This window comes from Mytilus californianus, unplaced genomic scaffold (genome assembly GCF_021869535.1).
Source record: "Mytilus californianus isolate M0D057914Y unplaced genomic scaffold, xbMytCali1.0.p SCAF_12, whole genome shotgun sequence".
NCBI classification, from domain to species: Eukaryota; Metazoa; Mollusca; class Bivalvia; order Mytilida; family Mytilidae; genus Mytilus; species Mytilus californianus.
The window spans coordinates 54,699,612-54,723,033 of NW_026262604.1; the positions used below are offsets into that span (position 1 = coordinate 54,699,612).

The 23,422-nt window shown below is 33.1% G+C and overlaps 1 protein-coding gene across 1 annotated transcript; it reads left to right on the top strand.

Moving 5' to 3' along the window:
- Positions 1–265: 265 nt before the first annotated feature.
- Positions 266–22,821, top strand: LOC127722031 (sulfide:quinone oxidoreductase, mitochondrial-like). Its single transcript, XM_052228881.1, has 10 exons — positions 266–575; positions 2,664–2,834; positions 3,830–3,883; positions 5,861–6,058; positions 10,543–10,646; positions 12,325–12,433; positions 13,312–13,495; positions 14,772–14,839; positions 20,650–20,828; positions 21,910–22,821. The coding sequence occupies exons 1-10, from the start codon at positions 384–386 to the stop codon at positions 21,992–21,994; spliced, it is 1,344 nt and encodes a 447-aa protein (XP_052084841.1). The 5' UTR covers positions 266–383; the 3' UTR covers positions 21,995–22,821.
- The last annotated feature ends 601 nt before the right edge of the window (positions 22,822–23,422 follow it).

Sequence of the window (23,422 nt, forward strand, 5' to 3'; positions counted from 1 at the left end):
TCATTAGTACAATGAAAAGTTCGGGAAATTTTCCCGATTTTTTTTTTTTTTTTTTTTTTTTTTATTGATTTTTCTTCTGTTATAGGGGACTTCGTCCCCTTATAATTACCATGTTTCCAGTATCTATACTGTAAATTTTCGGCAATCCACATCTAAACTATATAAAATTGATGCCGGGTTTAAACAAGTTTTTTCGAAAGCTACTACTCTTTCTTTGACCCTCACAAAAAAATTACCGGATGTTATTTTATAGTGTAAGAACGACAACTCTGTCTGAGTGCCAGCTGGCAAAGAGAGGTTCAACTTCAAATATTCAGAATTAATTTATACATTTAAACCCAGTTGACATTTAGTTTACATTCGTCTACGGAACATAGTGGGACATGACGAGTCCTAAACTGTTAGTGGTAGCCTGTAGGAAAAGTGTGACAAAAAGTTTTTCTACAAGTTCTGCGTCTTTGGGACGACATTACAAACTGCTTATTGTTGGTTCCGGTAGTGGTGGATGTGCGACTGCAAGTAAATTTTCAAAGAAACTTGGTGCTGGACAAGTTGGAATTATTGAACCAAAAGATGTAAATAATTTGATAAAAAATTTTGATATGTTAATCATGTTAATAGAAAGTTAACTAATATATTAGTAATAAGTACTTGTAGGCCACCTTACAGACTAACATGACTAACAGATGTTAAACTATGAAATATCTAGGACTTATATATTAGTATGTATGTACTGGTTAATACCTCCATTATTAAAGCTGCAAGGGTACAGTGGTAACTGTGGTATCCATGTACACTCCCTAACAGGATTAATGGAGATGTGTCACTAAATTATGTACAACCCACTACTTATATAAATCCCCAACTCAACACCACGGGAGTGCTAGGAAACTGGGAAGTCTGTTATTATAGTAGAGGAAGACAAAGTACTCAAAGAGAACTACCAGGCAACTCGGCGGGAACAGAAAAACCAAGAGATATCTGAAGATTGATTTCCTGGTCAAAGTCTGGGCACCACTTTAGTGTAATTATCCCAGAAAATATGAAGATGACAGAGTCAAGAAAGGCTGAAATTTTCACTCCAGGCCATAATCTTGCCGGCGAAATGACGATTTAAGTCGCCAAAGAATTTTGAAAATCGCTAAATCTCGCCGGCCGACTGACTTCATAGCGAAGTCAAATCACTATCAAAATAGGTAAAAGGGAGACAACTTGTGATTGACAAGTCTCACAGGTAAAAAAAATGGCTGACAAGGAAAATTGAGATTTTCGAAACGACCCGGGACTTATACTGTAAACGATCAAATAAATAAATACAACGGCGACTTTGAACATCCTCGGATATAACTTTCAAAACTGTTCAAACGGAAAACTGACCACCTGTTTAAGTTATCGTTTTACGATGATTTTCATCTGAGGATGTTGCGTAATCACTCAGCTGATTTGTTTTATTTTTATTGCCTACACGAGTCGATCAATTTTACTATTCGGTAGGTGAAGGGTGGGAATTAACGGTAGATTTATTATATTCATTGAATAAAAATTGAAATATAAAAGGTAGAAAGACAGCTGATGGATAGATAATGTGATTGCAAACGTACGACACTCGACCAGATTGTGATCAGCAGTGGATTTTTTCTCATGACCACTTCGTTGATATGGATGATATTTTTTAAAAAATGATAGAAATTAGCTCTTTATCGGATAATTAACTTGAGATTGAAAGATATTTTTATTTATAGACTTACAATCTTTAACGATAATCTCAATTTACTACAACTAACATAAATGTCCTGGACATTCAATAATGTTTTACAAAACAATGACAAGTGGTGATATAAATTAAATTCCCAGTCATGTGAAATTCATCATATTTTTCTGAAGTTTTAAAAATAAATTGAGGCAGATACACATGAATTTAATGCATCATAATCTTGACAATATTACTAGGCTACTACCTCATGTCCCAATCAACAAATTTTATTTAGAACACATTATGGTATCAATAAATAAATATCAACTATATATTGTCTAGACCTTTTTATTAAGAACTTTCTATATAACCATTGTGTACAATAACATATGAAAAAACTGCAAGTACATCTTTTATTGAATTCCTTAGTGATAAGCTTGAAAACACGATGCAACCGAAACGGTAATGGAATCTCACTTCTCCAAGAAGTTGACCACTTCTCCCTTCTCTCTCATGGAAGGAGAAGTCACTTCTCCCTCTTCAGAATCCTAGATTAGGCCCTGCACTCCACATCTCTTTAGTCACCATCATGAATCCGTTGATTGTAATAGTCTAAACTCACTGACTCAGTAATCCCTAATTACATTGGGAAGTCAGAACTATATTTTTGTTATACAGTTTTATTTGGCAGGCAAATTAAAACAATTTTAATAGCTCTGACCTCTGAATCCCAATCAAAGAATTAACTGACTAAAAGACGAGGTAAAGTTAACATTTTCATTCTTGTTTTTTATTAGGGTTAAGATTTTACCTACATGACCATGATGACCTAGTACTTGAAATTTGGCAATATTAAATTATTTGAAACAATTTAGATAAAAAACCAACAGCCTGATGTTATGACAAAACAATAAGCTTGATAAACAAAAAACAAATATAATATAACAGATAACAACTATGCTTATTTCAGGACCATTATTACCAACCTTGGTTTACACTTGTTGGAGGAGGTATCAAGAATGTTGAAGATTCTGGGAAGAAAATGTCAAAGGTCATACCTAAAAAAGCTGATTGGTTGAAAACTACAGCTGAGGCATTTGACCCTAAGAATTGTACAGTTACCACAGCAACTGGTGAAGAGGTAATACAAATTGACAATTTGTAATAATTGCTTTCAATAAATCTTAGTACCAGCAAAAAGAAAAATGTAAGAAGTAGGTTTCTTGGACTTGGGACATTTTAAAGCTTGACATATTGTGTCCACACTGTCTAACTTTTAAACTGTTAATTGTTCTTTAGATGAATCTTGGTTTTTTGTTGGGTAGCTGTCTCATTTTGACATATATCCAAAATCTCCTTTTATCATGTTTATTCTTATGAAAAAAATGACATGTACTATACAAGTCGTACCATATTCTGTGCTCACATAAAACTTGTTTAACCTAACTACATTTCAGAGGGTCTGGATGGGGTTTACAGAATAAAGAAAAATGGACAAAAAGTGCAGAATAAAGACAAACAAATTAAATATCAGAAAAAAAGCAAGCAAAAAAAAAAAAAGATGAGAGAATTTGGAAGAAAAAACCAAAGAGAAAAATAAGCAAAAAAAAAAATAAAGAATAGACAAAAATAAACAAAAAAATAGAGAAAATACAAAAATAAACAAAAAAAAAATAAAGAATAGACAAAAATAATAAAAAAAATAAAGAATAGAGAATTATGGTGTGCTGAAATATAAAGAATAGAGAATAATGGTCAAAATTTGTGCAAGCTTTCTGCTGTAAAATGTGTTTTATTCATGTTGATTATGAAGAATTAAATAAGAATTTGAATATTATTCATTTACAGCATTATGCATCAAGCATTGTCTATTTAAATCAATGATCAGTACATTAATCATTGTAATATATTTTATCATTTCAAATTTTGAAGATATTTGGGGCATGCTTGGAGCTCTCTTTTAAGAAAATTGGTAAATATATAACCCTTACCATGGGGGATTCAGATAAGAATATGAAAGCTGGAACCCCCCCCCCCCCTTTTTTTTTTGTTGCTAAGCTTAAAACTTCAGACTTACTTCATCCTTAAAAATGTCTTAATCTGTAGCCGAGTGATCATTATATCTGTATTTTGTAGGTAAAGTATGACTTTCTTGTCATGGCCTGTGGACTTCAGCTTAACTATAATTTGGTATGTATACTTTCATCAGAACACTTGATACATTATAATAGCAAACTAATTGAAATACTGTAAATTTTCAAATTATTGTGATGTTTCATTGATGCAAAAAAGGTAACAGTATCCATGGTATCAGGCTCAAAATAATAATAACTTACATAATTTCAGTAGTGATTTTCTTTCAAAATTTTTTTTGCAATTGCATTAATTAGATCTTGCATTTTTACCATTTATCAATAATTATACCCCTGCTTTAAAAAAGTGGGGGTATACTGATTTACCTCAGTCCATCCATCCGTCTGTCAGTCCGTCGGTCCGTCCCATGGATATTTTTTTTTTGTCGCATCTATCTCAGGAACTACATTACAAGGATTTCTGAAATTTGGTTTCAGGGTTTATATAAGTCACCTATAACGTGTGATGTGTTTTCAGATTCATCACTCAACAACTTCCTGTTTACCTAACACTTGTATCATTTTACACATGATAGCCAAGTTAAAAATTTTCGTCACATATTTCTCAGGAACTTACAGTACAAGGATTTCTGAAATTTGGTTTCAGGGTTTATATAAGTCAGCTATACCGTGTGATGTGTTTTCAGATTCATCACTCAAAAACTTCCTGTTTACCGTCAAGTATTTGGGAGGGGGTATCATCAGTGAGCAGTAGCTCGCAGTTTCACTTGTTCACATTAATTTCTTAATTTACAGTAATAATTAATTCATGGTAAACATAAAAGAGATAAAAGGTTAAATGCTTATTAAAAAATACTACTCCAGCAAGAAAAAAATTTAGTGGCATGTTTTGACTTCCCAAAACTTCAGAATGTCAGAGGTTTTAAAAAAAATTATTTGTATAAGAAAAGTTTGGAGAAGCATAATAGGAGATTATTCAAACCTTGAAAAGAAAATTTAAATCTGACAAATTTACTTCTACAAATATATATTACATCTTCAAATATATTAAAAGCGCTTGCAGAAATTCCATTGATATATTGTGTAAGATATATGTGTTCCTGCTGTTGTCTATTCTATGGTCGGGTTGTTGTCTCTTTGACACATTCCCCATTTCCATTCTCAATTTTATCCTAATTATGTGAAAATCTTTGTTTGGATTACGTAATCAGATTTGTGGTTACTCTTACACTTTGGGGTTAAAAGAGTCAACTAGACAAAGTAGAAGGTTTGATAAGGAATTAAAAAATCCTGATTTTAAGATTACATTTAAAATTGCTATTGTAATTAAATGGCTAGTATCACAGAAGGAAAAGTATAGCAAAAATACTGAACTCAACCGTTAATTCAAAAATGGGAATTCCATAAAAACTGACAAAATCAAACTTTATCAAACAATTGACCAAGCAAATTATAGTTAAATTATCATAACTAGATATGAAATGTGTTATTTTTTTTTCTAATTTCCTTATCAGTGACCTTGTTATGAAGTTAGGATTAACATCAATACCAACTTTACAACATTTAATTTCCATTGGTTTTCAGGACCTGAGACATATATCGCATGACTAGACAAATAAATCTTGTAAAATGATGTTTGTTATAACAAATAAAATTTATCTGATTGATTTGACTACCACTATACTCTAATGTTTCCTAGGTCATGTAGGTGTAAATTTGGTTGAAATCAATGGGATTTTGTCAAATTTCACCAAAATCTCTATTTTGACTAATTTGGTGTGTAAATGGCAACATTTGATTATAAAGGTTCTACACAAATTGTTCTATTTCTTTTTATTCTCAAATGTTTCATAATATTCATCAACTTCAAAAAAAAAGAATTCTTGAAATGATGGATTTGATATTAGGGCCCAGTCAGGGCTCTTACTGAACCAATCCCTTTGCACTATTTTAATAGAGCTTTTGAATCCACTTTGGATGGGATTTTTCTTGTGATTCCTCAAGAGTCATGAGCTTTCAGAAGTGTATGATGAAAGTTTTTGCATTGACTTTAATGTATAATTGTTTTATTCAGATCAAAGGTTTACCAGAAGGATTTGACAAAGATCCAATGATCTGTTCGAATTATGACTATCAATATGTGCAGAAAACATGGCCAGCCATTCAAAAGTTCAAGGGAGGTAATGCTATATTTACACTGCCAAATACACCAGTTAAATGTGCAGGAGCTCCACAGAAAATTATGTATTTAGCTGAAGAGGCCTGGCAAAAGGTAGGATTTATATCTATGACAAGGACTGGTTAGAGAATAGATAGATTACCAAAGTGAAAAATTATTATAATCTAACAGAAGGGCATTAGAAATAATTGTTGTCAGCCATCTCCGGCCAGTACAAAACACGTATTTACATTTGTATGCGAGACATAGGTATTACTATCCATTGGCAGCGGTGTAAACTCTTTGTATAAAGCTTTTAACATTTCAGAAGATAGAAGACCTGGATACTTCATATCTTGTATGCAGATACCTTATGTTACGAAGTTTCTGTCTGTCATATATGTCCATTGTCCTTGACCTCATTTTGATGGTTTAGCCACTGCTTGAAAAAATGAGTTTCTCACTTATCATGCTTATTATGAGTAGTAGGATAACTATATATTGGGTATATGGGTTCCTTGCAACATTTACATGTCCGTCAGACAGAGTTCACATGACCTCAACCTCATTTCATGGAACAGTGATCAAGGTTATAAAGTTACGTTATTAGGTCTGTTTCTCAAATAATATAAGCAGTAGGTCAGCTATATTTGGTGTATGGAATGATTGAAGTGGAGACATGTCAGTCTGGCAGGTTTCATCTGTCCTTGACCTCATTTTCATGGTTCATTGGTCAATGTTTAGTTTTTGTGTTTTGGTCTGTTTTTCAAGTACTATAAAAAGTTATAAGCAATAGGTCAACTATATTTGGTGTATGAAATCATTGTATTGTGTACATGTCTGTCTGGCAGGTATTATCTGACCTTGACCTCATTTTCATGGTTCATTGGTCAATGTTAAGTTTTTGTGTTTTTGTCTGTTTTTCAAATACTTATAGCAATAGGTCAGCTATATTTGGTGTATGGAATAATTGTAAGGTGCACATATCTGTCTGGCAGGTATAATCTGACCTTGACCTCATTTTTATGGTTCGTTGGTCATTGTTAAGTTTTTGTGTTTTGGTCTGTTTTTCAATTACCATACACAATAGGTCAACTATATTTTGTGTATAAAAAATTGTAAGGTGTATATGTCTCTGACAATTTATCTGACCTTGACCTCATTGTCGTAGATCTTTAAAAATGTTAAGTTACTGTAATGCTTTTAGTAAAACCTTTATCTTTTAAGACTTTCAACATAAAATCAATGGCCAGAAAAGCAGGCGAGACATTTCAGCGTGTGCACTCTTGATTGTTAGTTTTATATTACATCAAACAAAAATGGCAGGATTAAAATATGGCTTAGTCATGTTAGTATTTAAAAAAAAAATAGCTACTATGTTTTTATAAACCAGTATTGTCAAATTAATGATATTGCAAAAAATTTAGATGAAAAAACCTTCATGACTACAGAAGAGCAATTTTTATACGACCGCAAACAAATTTTTGTGGTCGTATATTGGTATGACGTTGGCGTCGTCGTCGTCGTCTGGCGTCGTCCAGCGTCGTCCGAAGACACATTGGTTTTCGCACTCTAACTTTAGTTTAAGTGAATGGATCTCTATGAAATTTTACCACAAGGTTCAATACCACAAAAGGAAGGTTGGGATTGATTTTGGGGGTTATGGTACCAACAGTAAAGGAATTAGAGGCCAAAAAGGGGCCAAAAATAAGCATTTTTGTAACTTCCAGACATAACTTGTGTGTTAGTGTATGGATATCTTTGACATTGTACCACAAGGTTCCATATCACAAAAGGAATGCTGGGATTGATTTTGGGGGTAATTGTCTCAAAATTTTAGGAATTAGGGGCCAAAAAAGGGGCAAAAAACAAGCATTTTTCTAGTTTCATGACAATAACTTGTGTGTAAGTGTATGGATGTTTCTGAAATTGTACTACCAGGTTCCATATCACAAAGGGAAAGCTGGAATTGAGTTTGGGGGTAATTGCCGAAACGTTTAGGAATTGGGGGCCAAAAAAAGGGCCAAAAATAAGCATTTTTCTAGTTTCCAGACAATAACTTGTGTTCAAGTGTATGGATCTCTCTGAAATTGTACTGCAAGGTACCATACCACAAAGGGAAGGCTGGGATTGAGTTTGGGGGTGATGAATCATAAGGGGGTTCAAAAAATTTGGGGCGGGGGATTTTTTTTTTTCCTTTTTTTTCTTTTTTTCCTTTTTTTATCTTTTAAAATTTTCCATTTTAAGTTGGTTATTTCTGATTTATATTTTTAAGCAAATGATAATGATATGGTAGGAGATACACACCAAACAGGATGTGTAAATTATTATATAACAAGTATTGTGCAATAGCAAGAAATTTTCAATTACACAGTATTGCACAATAGCAAGAAATCTTCAATTGCACAGTATTGCGCAATAGCAAGAAATCTTCAATTGCACAGTATTGCGCAATAGCAAGAAATATCCATTAGCACAATATTGCGCAATAGCAAGAAATTGTCAATTGTACAGTATTGCGCAATAGCAAGAAATATTTAATTGCACAGTATTGTGCAAAAGAAGATACTTCGTATAAATTGCTTATTTCTTGACCAATTTCAATGGGGTTTTATTCTTGAATTCTTGGGGTTCTTTAATATGCTGAATCTAACCGTATATTTAGTTTTTGGATTTTGGGCCCCGTTTTTAAATTGGTCCACATTGAGGTCCAAAGGGTCCAAAATTAAACTTTGTTTGATTTTATCAAAAATTGAATTATTGGGGTTCTTTGATATGCCGAATCTAACCGTGTATTTAGATTCTTAATTTTTGGTTCCGTTTTCAAATTGGTCTACATTAAAGTCCAAAGGGTCCAAAATTAAACTTAGTTTGATTTTAACAAAAATTGAATTCTTAGGGTTCTTTGATATGCTGAATCTAAACATGTATTTAGATTTTTGATTATGGGCCCAGTTTTCAAGTTGGTCCAAATCGGGGTCCAAAATTAAACTTTGTTTGATTTCAACAAAAATTGAATATATAGGGGTTCTTTGATATGCTTAAATCTAACCATGTATTTAGATTTTTGATTTTTGGGCCCCGTTATCAACTTTGTCCACATTGAGGTCAAAAGGGTCCAAAATTAAACTTTGTTTGATTTCATCAAAAACTGAATTCTTGGGGTTCTTTGATATGCGGAATCTAACCATGTATTTAGATTTTGGATATTGGACCATAATAGGTGAATGTCCAATTTAAAATTTTTAAGTTCTTAGACCACATTCATTCTGTGTCAGAAACCTATGCTGTGTCAAATATTTAATCACAATCCAAATGCAAAGCTGTATCAAGCTTGAATGTTGTGTCCATACTTGCCCCAACTGTTCAGGGTTCGACCTCTGCGGATGTATCAAGCTGCGCCCTGCGGAGCATTTTATTCATAAATTGAAATAAGAAAAAAAAACATTACCTCACAGGTATGGCAACAGGTTCAAAACCAGGAAGTTCTGAGAATCATTTAAAGTTCTAATAATAATTACAGCTCTTTTGTAGTCCATGATTTATGCATTCACAACTTTCATAGACTTGGACTTAAAGGTTCTACTGTGACCTATAGTAGCTAAAGGTTCTACTGTGACCTATAGTAGCTAACATCTACATCATTTGGTCTCTGGTGGATAGCACAAAACTTGTTATAATAATTAATGCTTTTTTCTACAATTGTGTCTAAGCAATCCTGCCTATGTAAACATGATATTTCTGCTTTCATGTGAAATATGGCTTATGTTTTGGTAGTCAATTCATTTGGTTGTACAGAAGCCTTTTAAAAATGTATAGAATTAATACATTTTTGTACAATTTAGTTTTAGGCAGAATAGGGCGCTATCCCCACTGCCTTAGTATGAGTAAAAGGTAAGGCTGTAAAATTCCTGGACTTCGGTCTAAAAATAAGGAGATGTGGAATGATTGCCAATGAGACAACTATTCACCAAAGTTTAAATGAAGTGGATGTAAGAAATTACAGCCTTCAACAATGAGAAAAACTCATATCGTATAAAAGGCCCCAACATGAAAAATATGAAAAAATTCAATTCAGAAAATGAACATAACATAGCAATTTATAGAAAAAATTTGACAGACATGAAACAAGTACAACTACTGAACTAACATTGACTCCTGACTTGGGCAAGCACATAAAGAATGTGGTGGGGTTAAACTTGTTTTTTCGGGACTGGATGGGGTTTATAGAATAGATAAAAAAAATACAGAAAAATAGGCATATTAAGTCAGCAGCTTGACAGTGATGAGTTGTAACACATGTGCATTTTTTGGATCTGTCATATACCTTCGTCTTGTTAACCATTACTTTGAGTGACAAGTGGGGTATGCTTATATATATAGCACATCAACGCATGTATTCTTATTGTATTTATCACAGAGTGGTGTGAGAGACAAGGCCACTGTGATATATAATACATCATTATCTGTACTGTTTATATAACTGTGTTTTATATCTTTTTATCACAGAGTGGTGTGAGAGACAAGGCCACTGTGATGTATAATACATCATTATCTGTACTGTTTATATAACTGTGTTTTATATCTTTTTATTACAGAGTGGTGTGAGAGACAAGGCCACTGTGATGTATAATACATCATTATCTGTACTGTTTGGTGTGAAGAAGTATGCTGCTGGCCTACATAAAGTGGTGGACAGTAGGTATGTTTTATTTTACATTATAAATTAAAAAGTACTAACAAAAATACATAACTCCAAGGTAAATTTAATAAGGGGGGAGTCCATAACACTGGACATAATCAAACACTTGACTATGACAACCAACTAAACAAATGGAAAACAACTGTCGTATTCCTGACTTAGTACAGGAATTTTCCGAAGAAAATGTAGGGTTAAACCTGGTTTATAGCCAGCTAAACCTCCACTGAATGAAAGTTGTCTACCTTCTACACATTAGTTAGCATCTTACTACTAGACCATCATGGAAGTTCGTTGTTTTGTTAAAGTAATACTTTTGTAATTTAGTGCTTTTTCTGGTTATATTTTCAAAATGTATCTTTTGATCTTCCATTATTCCATATAATAATAAAGACTTCAAGCAAAATTTCAGTTTTCCTGTCAACGCTGTGGTTCTCTCCGGACACTTCAGCTTCCCCCACCATCAAAAAACTGACAAAATAGCCAAAGGGCTGAAAGTTGCATTTAACACCATGCAATCAATAAATCAAAATAAGTTTAACTCTATCTATAAATGAAACCATGTAGATGTTTAGAGGTGGTTAAATTTAAAACAATAGAATGTTTTAAAATAATTTGCAAAAAATGTTGTTTATATCATGATATTTTTAAATTTGGAACCAGGAAGAATTTTTTCAAGCTACTTTAACTTGTTATGCAAAATTGTCAGATTTTGTAACAATTATACATTGATAAAAACCTAGAATTTGTTTTACTTAATTATAGAATTATAAAATAGAATATGAGAAGATAGTGCTTACAATACACTTTCAAAAATAAAATCGTGATTGGAGTTACTGTACTTGTTTCCTTGCTACACAACTAAATGCTTTTACTGTATATAAAAATAAGGAGTTGTGGTATGATTGCCAATGAGACAACTATCCACCAAAGTTCAAATGCAGTGCATGTAAGCAATTAAAGGCAACTGTACGGCCTTCAACAATGAGAAACACCAATACCGTATACATGGTACCATATGCTCGGCAATAAAAGGCCCCGACATGAAAAATATGAAACAATTCAATTGAGAAAACTAAAGGCCTAATTTATAACAAAACAGTTTACGAAAAACAAATATGACAGACATGAACCAACAACAACCTCTGAACTTCAGGCTCCTGACTTGGGACAGGCACATAAAGAATGTGGCGGGGTTAAACATGTTTATGAGCACTCAACCCTCCCCTAACTTGGGACAGTGGTGTAACAGTACAAGATAAGAACAAACTATAAAAATCAGTTGAAAAAGGCTTAACTCATCAGATGTATATTCATTATAAAATTACGTTATCTGAGTTACCTCCCCTTATATTAAAAATATTAAATAAAACACAGACTTTGTGTATTTGTAAAAATCAATTGTAAAAATATATGATAAATCAATATCTAGATGAAATGTCTTATGAATGAATTGCATCCCTTTCTCAAATTTTGCATATTTCATCAAATATTTTGACTTATAATTACTGCTTTCTTACAAACCAAGATGGCAAGAGACCCTGCTGATATAACACAATATTCAGGTAGAAGTTGAAAAAATGAGACACACATATCCTTTATTATCCTGTGTCTAATTAAATTTGGGCTGAGTCTCAAGAATATTTATTAATTTAGCTAATTGTATTGTTTTATTTTACAGGGATATCAAAATCAATTATCAAAGAAATTTGATAGAGGTCAATACAGATAAAAGAGAGGCTATTTTTCAGAAATTAGACAGTCCATCAGGAGAAACTGAAACCTTTAAGGTAAGGATATTTATAATCTAATCTGATAATAATTATAGCTTATTACATGGTATTTTCCATATTGGCCCTCGAATCAGCCTGAGACTCCCATATCAAGCCAGAGGGCATAGCCTGAGGGCTGATATGGGTTAAGGGCTGATACCAGGGCCAATATGGAAAATGTCATGTAATGATCTATTTATCACATATCATATTTATTGTTTTTGATTGACAGGTTTACCAGAAGTTAACTCAGGGGCTCAATATGGGTTTTTGAGGGCAAATATGGATATAGGCCCTGAGGACAAAAAACTTACTCTGACTTCAAGCAAAAATATACAAAACATGTGATAAAGATCAGTATATTGGGGAATAAAGGATAAGGCTCATTTAGGGCTCATTTGATTGTACATATATACTGAAAATGACAAAAAGTATAATACCATAATTGATTTAATTTAAAACTCCTGAATATAGATTTTAAAAAAGATATTAGATATTAGATTAGGTAAGTCTTAATGGACTTATTTGACTTTGATGTCATTTAAGTGATGTCATACTGGCAATTTAAACAATTTATATTTGTGAAAAAAAGGCTTTTTCAGGAACTTTTTAGCTGAATAAGTGTAAAGATCAAGTGTTGTCTAGAATGATTTTTTTATCAGGTAAATAAACACAAAATACTCTTTGAACAATCGACATAAAAGTGAGTTTAATTATTGGGTCATCAGGTAATACTGCATATAATATATGCTCTTAAAACTTGAAATGTGAGTTTTTATATGTGCCACAGCTGTCTATCACAATTTTTGCAATAGCACCTGTAAATCGTTGCAAAAATATAAATTCTGAATTTACAGTTATTTTTTTATTGATTTTATAATTACTTCATATTGCAGTATGATTTCATGCACATTACACCACCCATGTCTACACCAGATCCAGTAAGAAAAAGTTGTTTGGTAGATGAAGCTGGTTATGTTGATGTTGATCAAGGCACACTACAACATAAAAAATATCCAAACATCTTTGCCATCGGAGATTGTTTTAATGCTCCCACATCCAAGACAGCAGCTGCGGCAGGTAAAATATAACAGTCATGTGTATCAATCGTAAATGACCAAAAAAAAAGATTTGAATCTATGCCATTGGTTTGAGAGACATACATTCCAAAAGGTACCAAAAGGGCTGATCAAGGATTTTGCTAAAGGGTTAAAGGGAGGGGGGTGTAATTTGATGAAACTGAATATATATAATTACATATTTTTTGGAAGATTTTATATTCTAAAAATCTTTAAAATCAGGAAAAACTTTTCTTTGAGGGAGAAGGGATCAAAGGGGAGCGCAGCATACACTTTCTACACACCACAGAGATTGGCCACTGCAAAATTTGCCTTTTTAAATTATACTTGGATAACTTAGTTAGTTCTCATAAATTACGCCAGCAAAAAAAAAATCTCATTTGCAGATAAAAATGCCAGTTAACTTGTTTTCAGTGAACATCACTTAGTAATTTCATGAAAATACTATTGTTGCTACAGGACATGTAAAGTGATTTTATTCCATAGATATATGCTTAGAATGTGGAGGACACAGGTAGGACAATCATGACCAGTAAAAGGCTGGGCTCTTAAAACTTATAATAAAACAAAATTCGAAACAGTAATTTTAATGCAGATCGATCATTTTATAAATTTATAAATTACAGGAAGACTATAATTGCATTGGTTCAAATTAGGTCTAGGAACTAGCACTTTTAAATAAATCAAGTCTGGGAACGAGCACTTTTAAATAAATTAAGTCTGGGAACTAGCACTTTTGAATAAATAGCATAATAATGTTAGTGTTGTTTTTCAAGAAAAAAAGTAAAATTTCACCAGCAACTATACTACACACTATTGTTGATGAAGAGACCCATGGCCACCTTCAATTGGTGATCTCAAAATAGCATGCTTGCCTGGTGTACAGGAGGTCTTGGATTGGACCCTCACTCACGACAAACCAAAGACTTGAACATAGGTATTTGCTGATTCTCTGCTTAGTACACAGCCTTTAGGATAAGAGTAGAGACTGGTAGGCTCTGAGTCAGGATATTGTGTCTGGGTAGGGGAGTATGTCTTCCTGTGGACTGTTACCTTGTGAACTAGCAAACTAAAAATCTGGCTCAGTGTGTCGGTCTTGTACAAAGAGAGGTTCATATTCATATAACATTTATATTCTTTTGCATGTACATGTAATATTTGCCACTGAACCTTAAACCTTCTGTTTATGCATCAGCTCTCAGACACACACTGGATTTGAAGAATCAGAAGAAACTATAAATAGATTATAATCATTAATAATTAATTACTGCTTGCAGCCTCGCAGAGTGGATACCTGGAGAAAAACCTGACAGCTGTAATGAATGGGAAACCTGCTTATGTTATGGTACATATATAGATAACAAAAATTGATGTTATAAACTGATGTAGCAGTATAAATAAAATTTAAAAAAAAACCATAGGAGTAACATGTAGGTTAACATTTTAAATCGCAAAAGGATCAAGATCTACCTACACTGGATTTTTATGCCCCCGTCGAAGTGGAGGGGGCATTAATTTTTACCCTTGTCCATGTTGTCCGTCCGTAAGTACGTACGTACGTCCGTACGTCCCAAAATTAGTTTCTGTTCTCTAACTAAAGTTTGCCTCAACCAAATGTTATCAAACTTATACACAATGCTTATTACCACAAAACATAGATCAAGTTTGAATTTTGGTGGCGTCACTTTAACCGTTCTAGAGTTATGCCCCTTTATAAATGGAAAAATTGCAAACTTTTTTCGTTTCTGTTCTCTAACTTAAGTTTGCCTCATCCAAATGTTATGAAACTTATACACAATGCTTATTACCACAATACACAGATCAATTTTCAATTTTAGTGGTGTCACTTTTATTGTTCTAGAGTTATGCTCCTTTACAAATGGAAAAATTGCTAAATTTTTCATTTTTTTTCTAAAAATATCAATGTCATTATTCAAGTAATTTTTATACGCCCGTCAAATTTTTGACAGGACGTATTATGTTATACAAATGTCCGGCGTCCGTCCGTCTGTCCGTCCGTCTGTCTGTCTGTCTGTCCGTCTGTCTGTCCGGCGCAAACATGTCGCACCGTAACTTGAGAATGACTTATCCAAATTTCATGAAACTTAACATAGTTGTTTCTTATGATGGTCAAACGATCTGTATACTTTTTGGTGAAAATAAGTTTAGACCTTTTTGAGTTACAGGACTTAGTAACTAAAACAGGTGTGTGTTTTTTTTCACATGTCACGCCGTATCTCAAAAACAATTTATGATTATTGCTTAAAACTTTACACACTTCTTAGTTATATTAATCTTAAGATCTGTATACTTTTTGGTGATGATTCAAAATTTTATTTTTGAGTTATTGAGTATTTTGTTAAAAAAGGGGGAGGGGTTTTTCACATGTCGCGCCGTATCTCAAAAACAGTTTATGATTATTGCTTAAAACTTTACACACTTCTTAGTTATATTAACCTTAAGATCTGTATACTTTTTGGTGATGATTCAAAATTTTATTTTTGAGTTATTGAGTATTTTGTACAAAAAAGGGGAGGGGTTTTTCACATGTCGCGCCATATCTCAAAAACGATTTATGATTATTGCTTAAAATTTTACACACTTCTTAGTTATATTAATCTAAAGATCTGTATACTTTTTGGTTTTGATTCAAAATTTTTTTTTTGAGATATTGATTTTTTTTTTAAAAGGGGTGTTTCACATGTCGCGCCGTATCTCAAAAACGATTTATGATTATTGCTTAAAATTTTACACACTTCTTAGTTATATTAATCTAAAGATCTGTATATTTTTTGGTTTTGATTCAAAATTTTATTTTAGAGATATTGAGTTTTTTGTAAAAATAAAAAAGGGTGTTTTAGCATGTCACACCGTATGTCAGAAACTATTTATGCTTATTGCATAAAAATTCACACACAAGACGACGGGCGTATCATGCGCTCATGGCGCAGCTGTTTATTAAAATTGGAGTTATCTTCCTTTGTCCATGATTATAGTTGAATCAACTACAATCAATGCTTTATACAATGCAATGTTTAATTTTGCCTTCCACTGATAAAACACAGATCAAGTTGAATTTGGGTAGTGTCACTTTAACCATTATTGAGTTATGCCCCTTTATAAATCGAAAAATTGCAAAAATTTTAGTTTCCATTCTATAACTTAAGTTTGCCTCAACCAAATGTTATGAAACTTATACACAATGCTTATTACTACATAATACAGTTTAAGTACGAAATTCGGTGGAGTCACTTTTACCATTCTTGAGTTATGCCCCTTTATAAACAAGCAAGCAAGCGGGGGCATCATCTGTGTCCACATGTGGACACAATTCACATTTATTAGGCAGTTCAGCTGCCTTATGCTAGCACCCTAGATTTGTGTTCTTCCCAACAAATTCTGAAAAAAGTGCCATTGTTATAATCCAGAAGGCTAATATGTTATTTATAACTAATTGGACACTTTTTTCATACTTTTAATTCTGGAATACAAAAAATATGACCAGAATAACCTTAAATGATCGTCAAACGACCCATAATGTTTGAAGTTGCACATAGGAAATAGTGCTCAATAGAAATCCGTACGTAGTTTATAACTCCTGTGCTTTTGGCTAGGATGTCAAAGAACAAGTGTATGAAATATTTCATCGCCGAAAATCCGTAATTACAAGTTGTTTATATTTCCCAAATGGCAAAATGCGCAGGAATATTGTTCATGTACAACAAATCTCTATGATAGAGGAAATAAAGTTATATATCTAAGTTGGCTGTAATTTTAACTTATCATGCCAAATAAGGTTGTTTTTTTATGACTGAAACAAGGTCAAGAAACAGATCCAGAAATCGACATTGATGGGATGTTTTAAGCAATGTGGACAACTCGTCCCCAAGACAAGTCGGACCGAATCCACTTGAACCATCTAAATAGACAACTCGGACAGCTTGTCAGATTTTCTTAGGGTTTCATAAAATGTTAGACTAACATGTAAAGGGGAGCCATAAGCTTTTGTTTGTGCATTGGGGTCTATTTAGGGGAATTTTGAGGGGCCTAAAGAAGGGAGGGGTTTAATGAAGAACCCCAGGGGATTTTATTTTTTTTTAATTTTCAAATGACTATTTTTCCAAAACAGTAAGTGATAGACACACGCGGTCTTCAGTAATAAGAACAGGACAATAAAACAAATCAAATCAAATATAGGGGGAGTCTCTGGGGTCACCATACCTCTTCCTGTTTGAGAACTTGTAAACTGTCGTGATCCCCACCCCTAAACCATATATATTCATGTATGGGACAATATAACAAATCAAATGAAATATAGGGGATTCCCTGGGGTCACCATACCCTTTCCTGTTTGAGAACTTGTAAACAGTCGAGATCCCCACCCCTAAACCATATATATCCATGTATAGGACAATATAACAAATAAAATAAAATACATGGGGAGTCCCTTGGGTCACCCCACTCCCTCCTGTTTGAGAACTTGGAAATGGTCGAGATCCCCACCCCTAAACCATATAGATTCATGTATGGGACAATAAAACAAATCAAATAAAATATAGGGGGAGTCCCTGGGGTCACCATACCCCTTCCTGTTTGAGAACTTGTAAACGGTCGAGATCCCCACCCCTAAACCATATATATTCATGTATGGGATAATATAACAAATCAAATGAAGTATATGGGCAGTCCCTGGTGTCACCCCACCTCCTCCTGTATGAGAACTTGGAAATGGTCGAGATCCCCACCCCTAAACCATATATATTCATGTATTGGACAATATAACAAATCAAATGAAATTTATGGGGAGTCCCTGGGGTCACCATACCCCTACCTGTTTGAGAACTTGTAAACCGTTGAGATCCCCACCCCTAAACCATATATATTCATGTATGGGACAATATAACAAATCAAATGAAATATATGGGGAGTCCCTTGGGTTACCCCACCCCGTCCTGTTTGAGAACTTGGAAATGGTCGAGATCCCCACCCCTAAACCATATATATTCATGCATGGGACAATATAACAAATCAAATGAAATATATGGGGAGTCCCTAGTGTCACCCCACTCCTTCCTATTAGAGAACTTGTAAACGGTCGTGATCCCCACCCCTAAACAATATATATTCATGTATAGGACAATAAAACAAATCAAATCAAATATAGGGGGAGTCTCTGGGGTCACCATACCTCTTCCTGTTTGAGAACTTGAAAACGGTCGTGATCCCCACCCCTAAACCATATATATTCATGTATGGGACAATATAACAAATCAAATGAAATATATGGGGAGTCCCTTGGGTCACCCCACCCCTCCTGTTTGAGAACTTGGAAATGGTCGAGATCCCAACCCCTAAACCATATATATTCATGTATGGGACAATACAACAAATCAAATGAAATATATGGGGAGTCCCTAGGGTCACCATACCCCTTCCTGTTTGAGAACTTGGAAATGGTCGAGATCCCCACCCCTAAACCATATATATTCATGTATGGGACAATACAACAAATCAAATGAAATATATGGGGAGTCCCTAGGGTCACCATACCCCTTCCTGTTAGAGAACTTGGAAATGGTGGAGATCCCCACCACTAAACCATATTTATTCATGAATGGGACAATACAACAAATCGAATGAAATATATGGGGAGTCCCTTGGGTCACCCCACTCCCTCCTGTTTGAGAACTTGTAAATGGTCGAGATACCCACTACTCAACTTTATTTTTTCTTGTTCGTCATTTCAAAAAGATTTGAATGATATACAGGGTCACATATGCATATCACTTTACTAGACCAAACCAATATGTACTGGACTTTGCCCAATGTCAGGCGACCATGCGAATGACGAATTATGTGAGCTTTGTTTGGGAGACTTTGTAACGGCATCCTGTCACAATTATTTCTTGTTTATTATAAAATTTTATTGATGCAAAAAATGAGTCCAGGTTAATTGAACTTTATTTCTAGGCCTATAATAATTTTCATGTATGGCTCATTTTAAGGAAAACATATAAATCTTTCAAACAGTGTAAAGCCCAAGAATGATTGACCAACTGTTTTATGGTCACCTGTCATTTTATTCCAAACTTGGTATGGAGTGACATGATGGACTTGGGGTGAAGATGGGGGTCATTTACATTGATATATGCGTTGCTTTTGAAAACCTTGATGAAATATTAATTAATTTGTCTTAATAATCAATTCATTAAATAAACATAAATGTACAATTAGTTATCAAAGGTACCAGGATTATAATTTAATACGCCAGTCTACATAAGACTCATCAGTGACGCTCAGATCAAAATAGTTGTAAAGCCAAATAAGTACAAAGTTGAAGAGCATTGAAGACCCTAAATTCCAAAAAGTACAATATACGAATGTTTAATGTTTGTTCTTTAAAATCTTTTTAAAAGAAATGAAGCAACACTGCCACAGTTTTCATAATTACGTTTGCCTTGGTTTTTGGTTAATTGCCTACAGCGCTTACAGTGTTTTGATTTTTTAATGTGGCAACCTGTTTTGGGGTTATGTTTTTGAAATGTTGTTTTATGCAGTGTGTTTGCTGTCATTTAAGACTGGTAAAAAGGTAAATAGCAAAAACAATCAGCACGACAAAAACCACTAGTTATGAGCAATTAAAGGTCCTAAACACCGCAGGCATCATATTTTAACTTTTCATCGTTTTATTTTGTTCAGGTTTGCCATACCAAAACATGAATTTAGCCATTTTTGCTTATATCAGTTTGTTAATTAGCAACTCCTTGAAAACTGCTGAGTCAATTTTTGTGTTTTTCATATAAAAACCAGAACTTCACAATTTCTATTTATAAAATATTTTGAGAGGGCAGTCAATAAAGATTTCCTCATCAGACACTTTTTTGTTAAATGTCCAAGATTTGACAATCCAAAATGATGACTGTAAATTCAGAAATTTTTGCTATATTTTTATTTTTATGAAAGTTGTGATGGGATAGGTTTCGCAAAAATAAAAAAATTTATTCTAAATTATAATAGCATTATTTGTACACGTAATGTGTTTACTTATTTTCTGAAATTACAATAATAAATGTCACATTTTGTCCATTGTTAAAGAATCGCAATTATAAATGCACAGAATATTTTCTGAATTTACAGTATGTAGTTTAATTTCAGTATGATGGCTACACGTCCTGTCCGTTGATAACTGGACGTGAAAAGTGCATAATGGCTGAGTTTAATTATGATAGTTTGCCATTGGAGACCTTTCCAATCGACCAAGGAAAGGAGAGAAGATCAATGTACCATGTGAAGAAAGATATTATACCAATGATCTACTGGAACATGATGTTAAAGTAATACTTATAATCTAGTTATTGGTTGATTGTTTAGCTGTTGTAGGAGTCAGTCAGACAGTAATCCATCAACACAAGGAAATAGGCATTCGAATAATATAGTACTTTCAACTAAAAATAGAGAAGGATTTATATCTCTCTACCAAACCTCTCTTGGTACTGTAAATTCAGAAATTATTGCGTGCATTTATTATTGCGATTTTGTCATTTTTGACTAAAATGCGATTTTAATTTTTGCGATGCTGAGAAAAATCCTATTTAATTCATATAAAAAATTTCAAAATGCGAGTTTAAATTATTGCGATTATAACCCTGTCGCATTTTTCGCAATAATAGAAACATCGCAATAATTTCTGAATTTACAGTAATTGTTTTCCACCTATTGGAAGATATATAGTGATACATAAAAACTCATCAAAGATACCAGGAGAAGAAATTTTGTAAACCAGACTCACATTTCATCTACAAAAAACTTGTGTCAACAAATATTTAAAACAGATGGAAAAGGAATAAAAAGTATCTTTATTTTATGATCAGGTATAATACATGTATTTATCCTGCAATGAACCTTTCTACTATACAGATACAGGTGTACAGTTAACATGAAGCAATAAAAGTATAAGAATATTTTATATTGTAGGAAAATATAAAATTATTTGACTTGCTACGAAAGAGGAAAAAAGTTCATTGAGCCTTGCTTTTCTCTTTGTTTCTATAGCTCGTACAAATAAATTTAATATATCATAAATTGATTGATTGTTGCTTATTTAATGTCCAGTGGTAAATATTTCATGCATTTTCAGGAGGAGAACAAATTAACAATTAATACAATAGATAGGTTTTGCAAGGAAGGATGCCCAGAATGAAGGATGTAAAATTTGGACTGCCAATGAAATTAGGGTATGTTTGATAGAGGCAAAACATTAACCTTCCAGTAGGCCACCAACAAAGGCCTCATATAGTTCTTGCAAGGGTTCTGTAACTCATAACTTTGAACGTTGTGAAAAATTGCTACATTTTTTTTTTTAAATTTTAATGTGCAGACAAATTATAAATTTTTTAATTCATGTATCTGTTCCAGGGGATATTGGAACGGTCCTGCTGCCTACAGAAAATTGATGCATTTTGGAACAGATGGTCCAGAAAAAGAAAAAGACTCATATTAAACAGAAAAGTCCACTTGAAAAGTCTTTAAGAACAGTATTTTTAGGGAAGATAATTTGTGATAATGATGATTATAAAATGAATCTCAGTTTACATTACCTATATTCTATAAGTTTATTTCAAAATTAACATATTTACAGTATACTTGGTGAATTGGTACCTAATAATTTGCAAATGGTTTGCATATCTACAAATACTTGAATGTGATTGGTCATTAGAATTTTTGTCCTTGATTTACACTTTAATAGTCGGTGCCGAAACTACTTTCTTAACCAATGTAAACACTATGTTGATTTCACTGTTATGTATTCTTATATGATACACATGAATGGAATCCTGGAGTTTCCAAAAAAGTTGAAAATAAAAAAAAAATAATACATGTTTGATTTGAGAATTATAATACAGGATTTAACAAACTTTTTATTGATGTGTTAACTGGACCCCTGTCTCACAAATTTACATAAAAGTCCTTCAGATTATAATTAGGTTTGTGAGTTATGTTGCTCAGTTTGCACTTTGATAACTCGTGGTTAAGTATGTTTAATCCTTCAAAAGAGATCTGATACATTCCTATATATTGATACTGTCCCGTTTTTTTTCAAATAATTTTTTATTAGATTGAAAAACATGTTTTGGTTTCTTTTGAAATGAATGCTGCCATTTTTTTTTAAATTCTACATATTGATTTTAAGACATATTTATCATAATAACCACCACTCATAAAACGTTAATTGAAGTTCCTGCTGACTTGTTTCCAATGTTTGCTGAGTGAGGGGTGGAATGACCTTTTTCGGGAGACAGTTAATTAGCAGGAATTCGGGAATGGCTAGTTCAGTCATCGGGAATTCAGGATCTCAGGACTTGATCATACCAGGATGCTGGAAAAGACACATTATTTTCACTGAAAGTGGGAATTTGGCATTTATTGTCCTCCGCACAACGTGTTGCTAGGGACATTGAAATACCATTCCAATGGTCCATGTCCAGTTTTGTTAGCTCTCTCACATGTACAATTTTTGCCAGATTTTTATAAAACTTATATCATAGGTTTATATTAGCAATGTCTCGGACGAGTTCGAAAATCAGTGTCAATCAATAATTTTTAAAAGAGTTATGCGGCTGCTCTTTGAAACATTAATTATATGGAAAATTGCATTGTTAGCGCTCTCATATGTTCAGTACAATTCTTGCCAGATTTTTATGAAATTTATATCAAAGGTTTTGTATTAGCAATGTCTTGGATGAGTTTGAAAATCAGTACCAATCAATAATTTTTAAAAGAGTTCTGCCCCTTAGAAATATTAATTTATTTGGAATATTGCAATGTTAGTGTTCTCATGTTTACAGTTCTTGCCTGATTTTTATGAAACTTATATCATAGATTTATAACAGCAATGTCACTGAAAATTTCGAAATATTTGCCGATCTAA

Bases quoted from the DNA above. Each gene is read 5' to 3' on its own strand.
- LOC127722031 (XM_052228881.1), top strand. From the start codon at position 384: ATGACGAGTCCTAAACTGTTAGTGGTAGCCTGTAGGAAAAGTGTGACA. The intron at 10,647-12,324 runs GTATGTTTTATT...TTTATTTTACAG, and splicing joins CATAAAGTGGTGGACAGTAG to GGATATCAAAATCAATTATC. The intron at 13,496-14,771 runs GTAAAATATAAC...TACTGCTTGCAG, and splicing joins CAAGACAGCAGCTGCGGCAG to CCTCGCAGAGTGGATACCTG.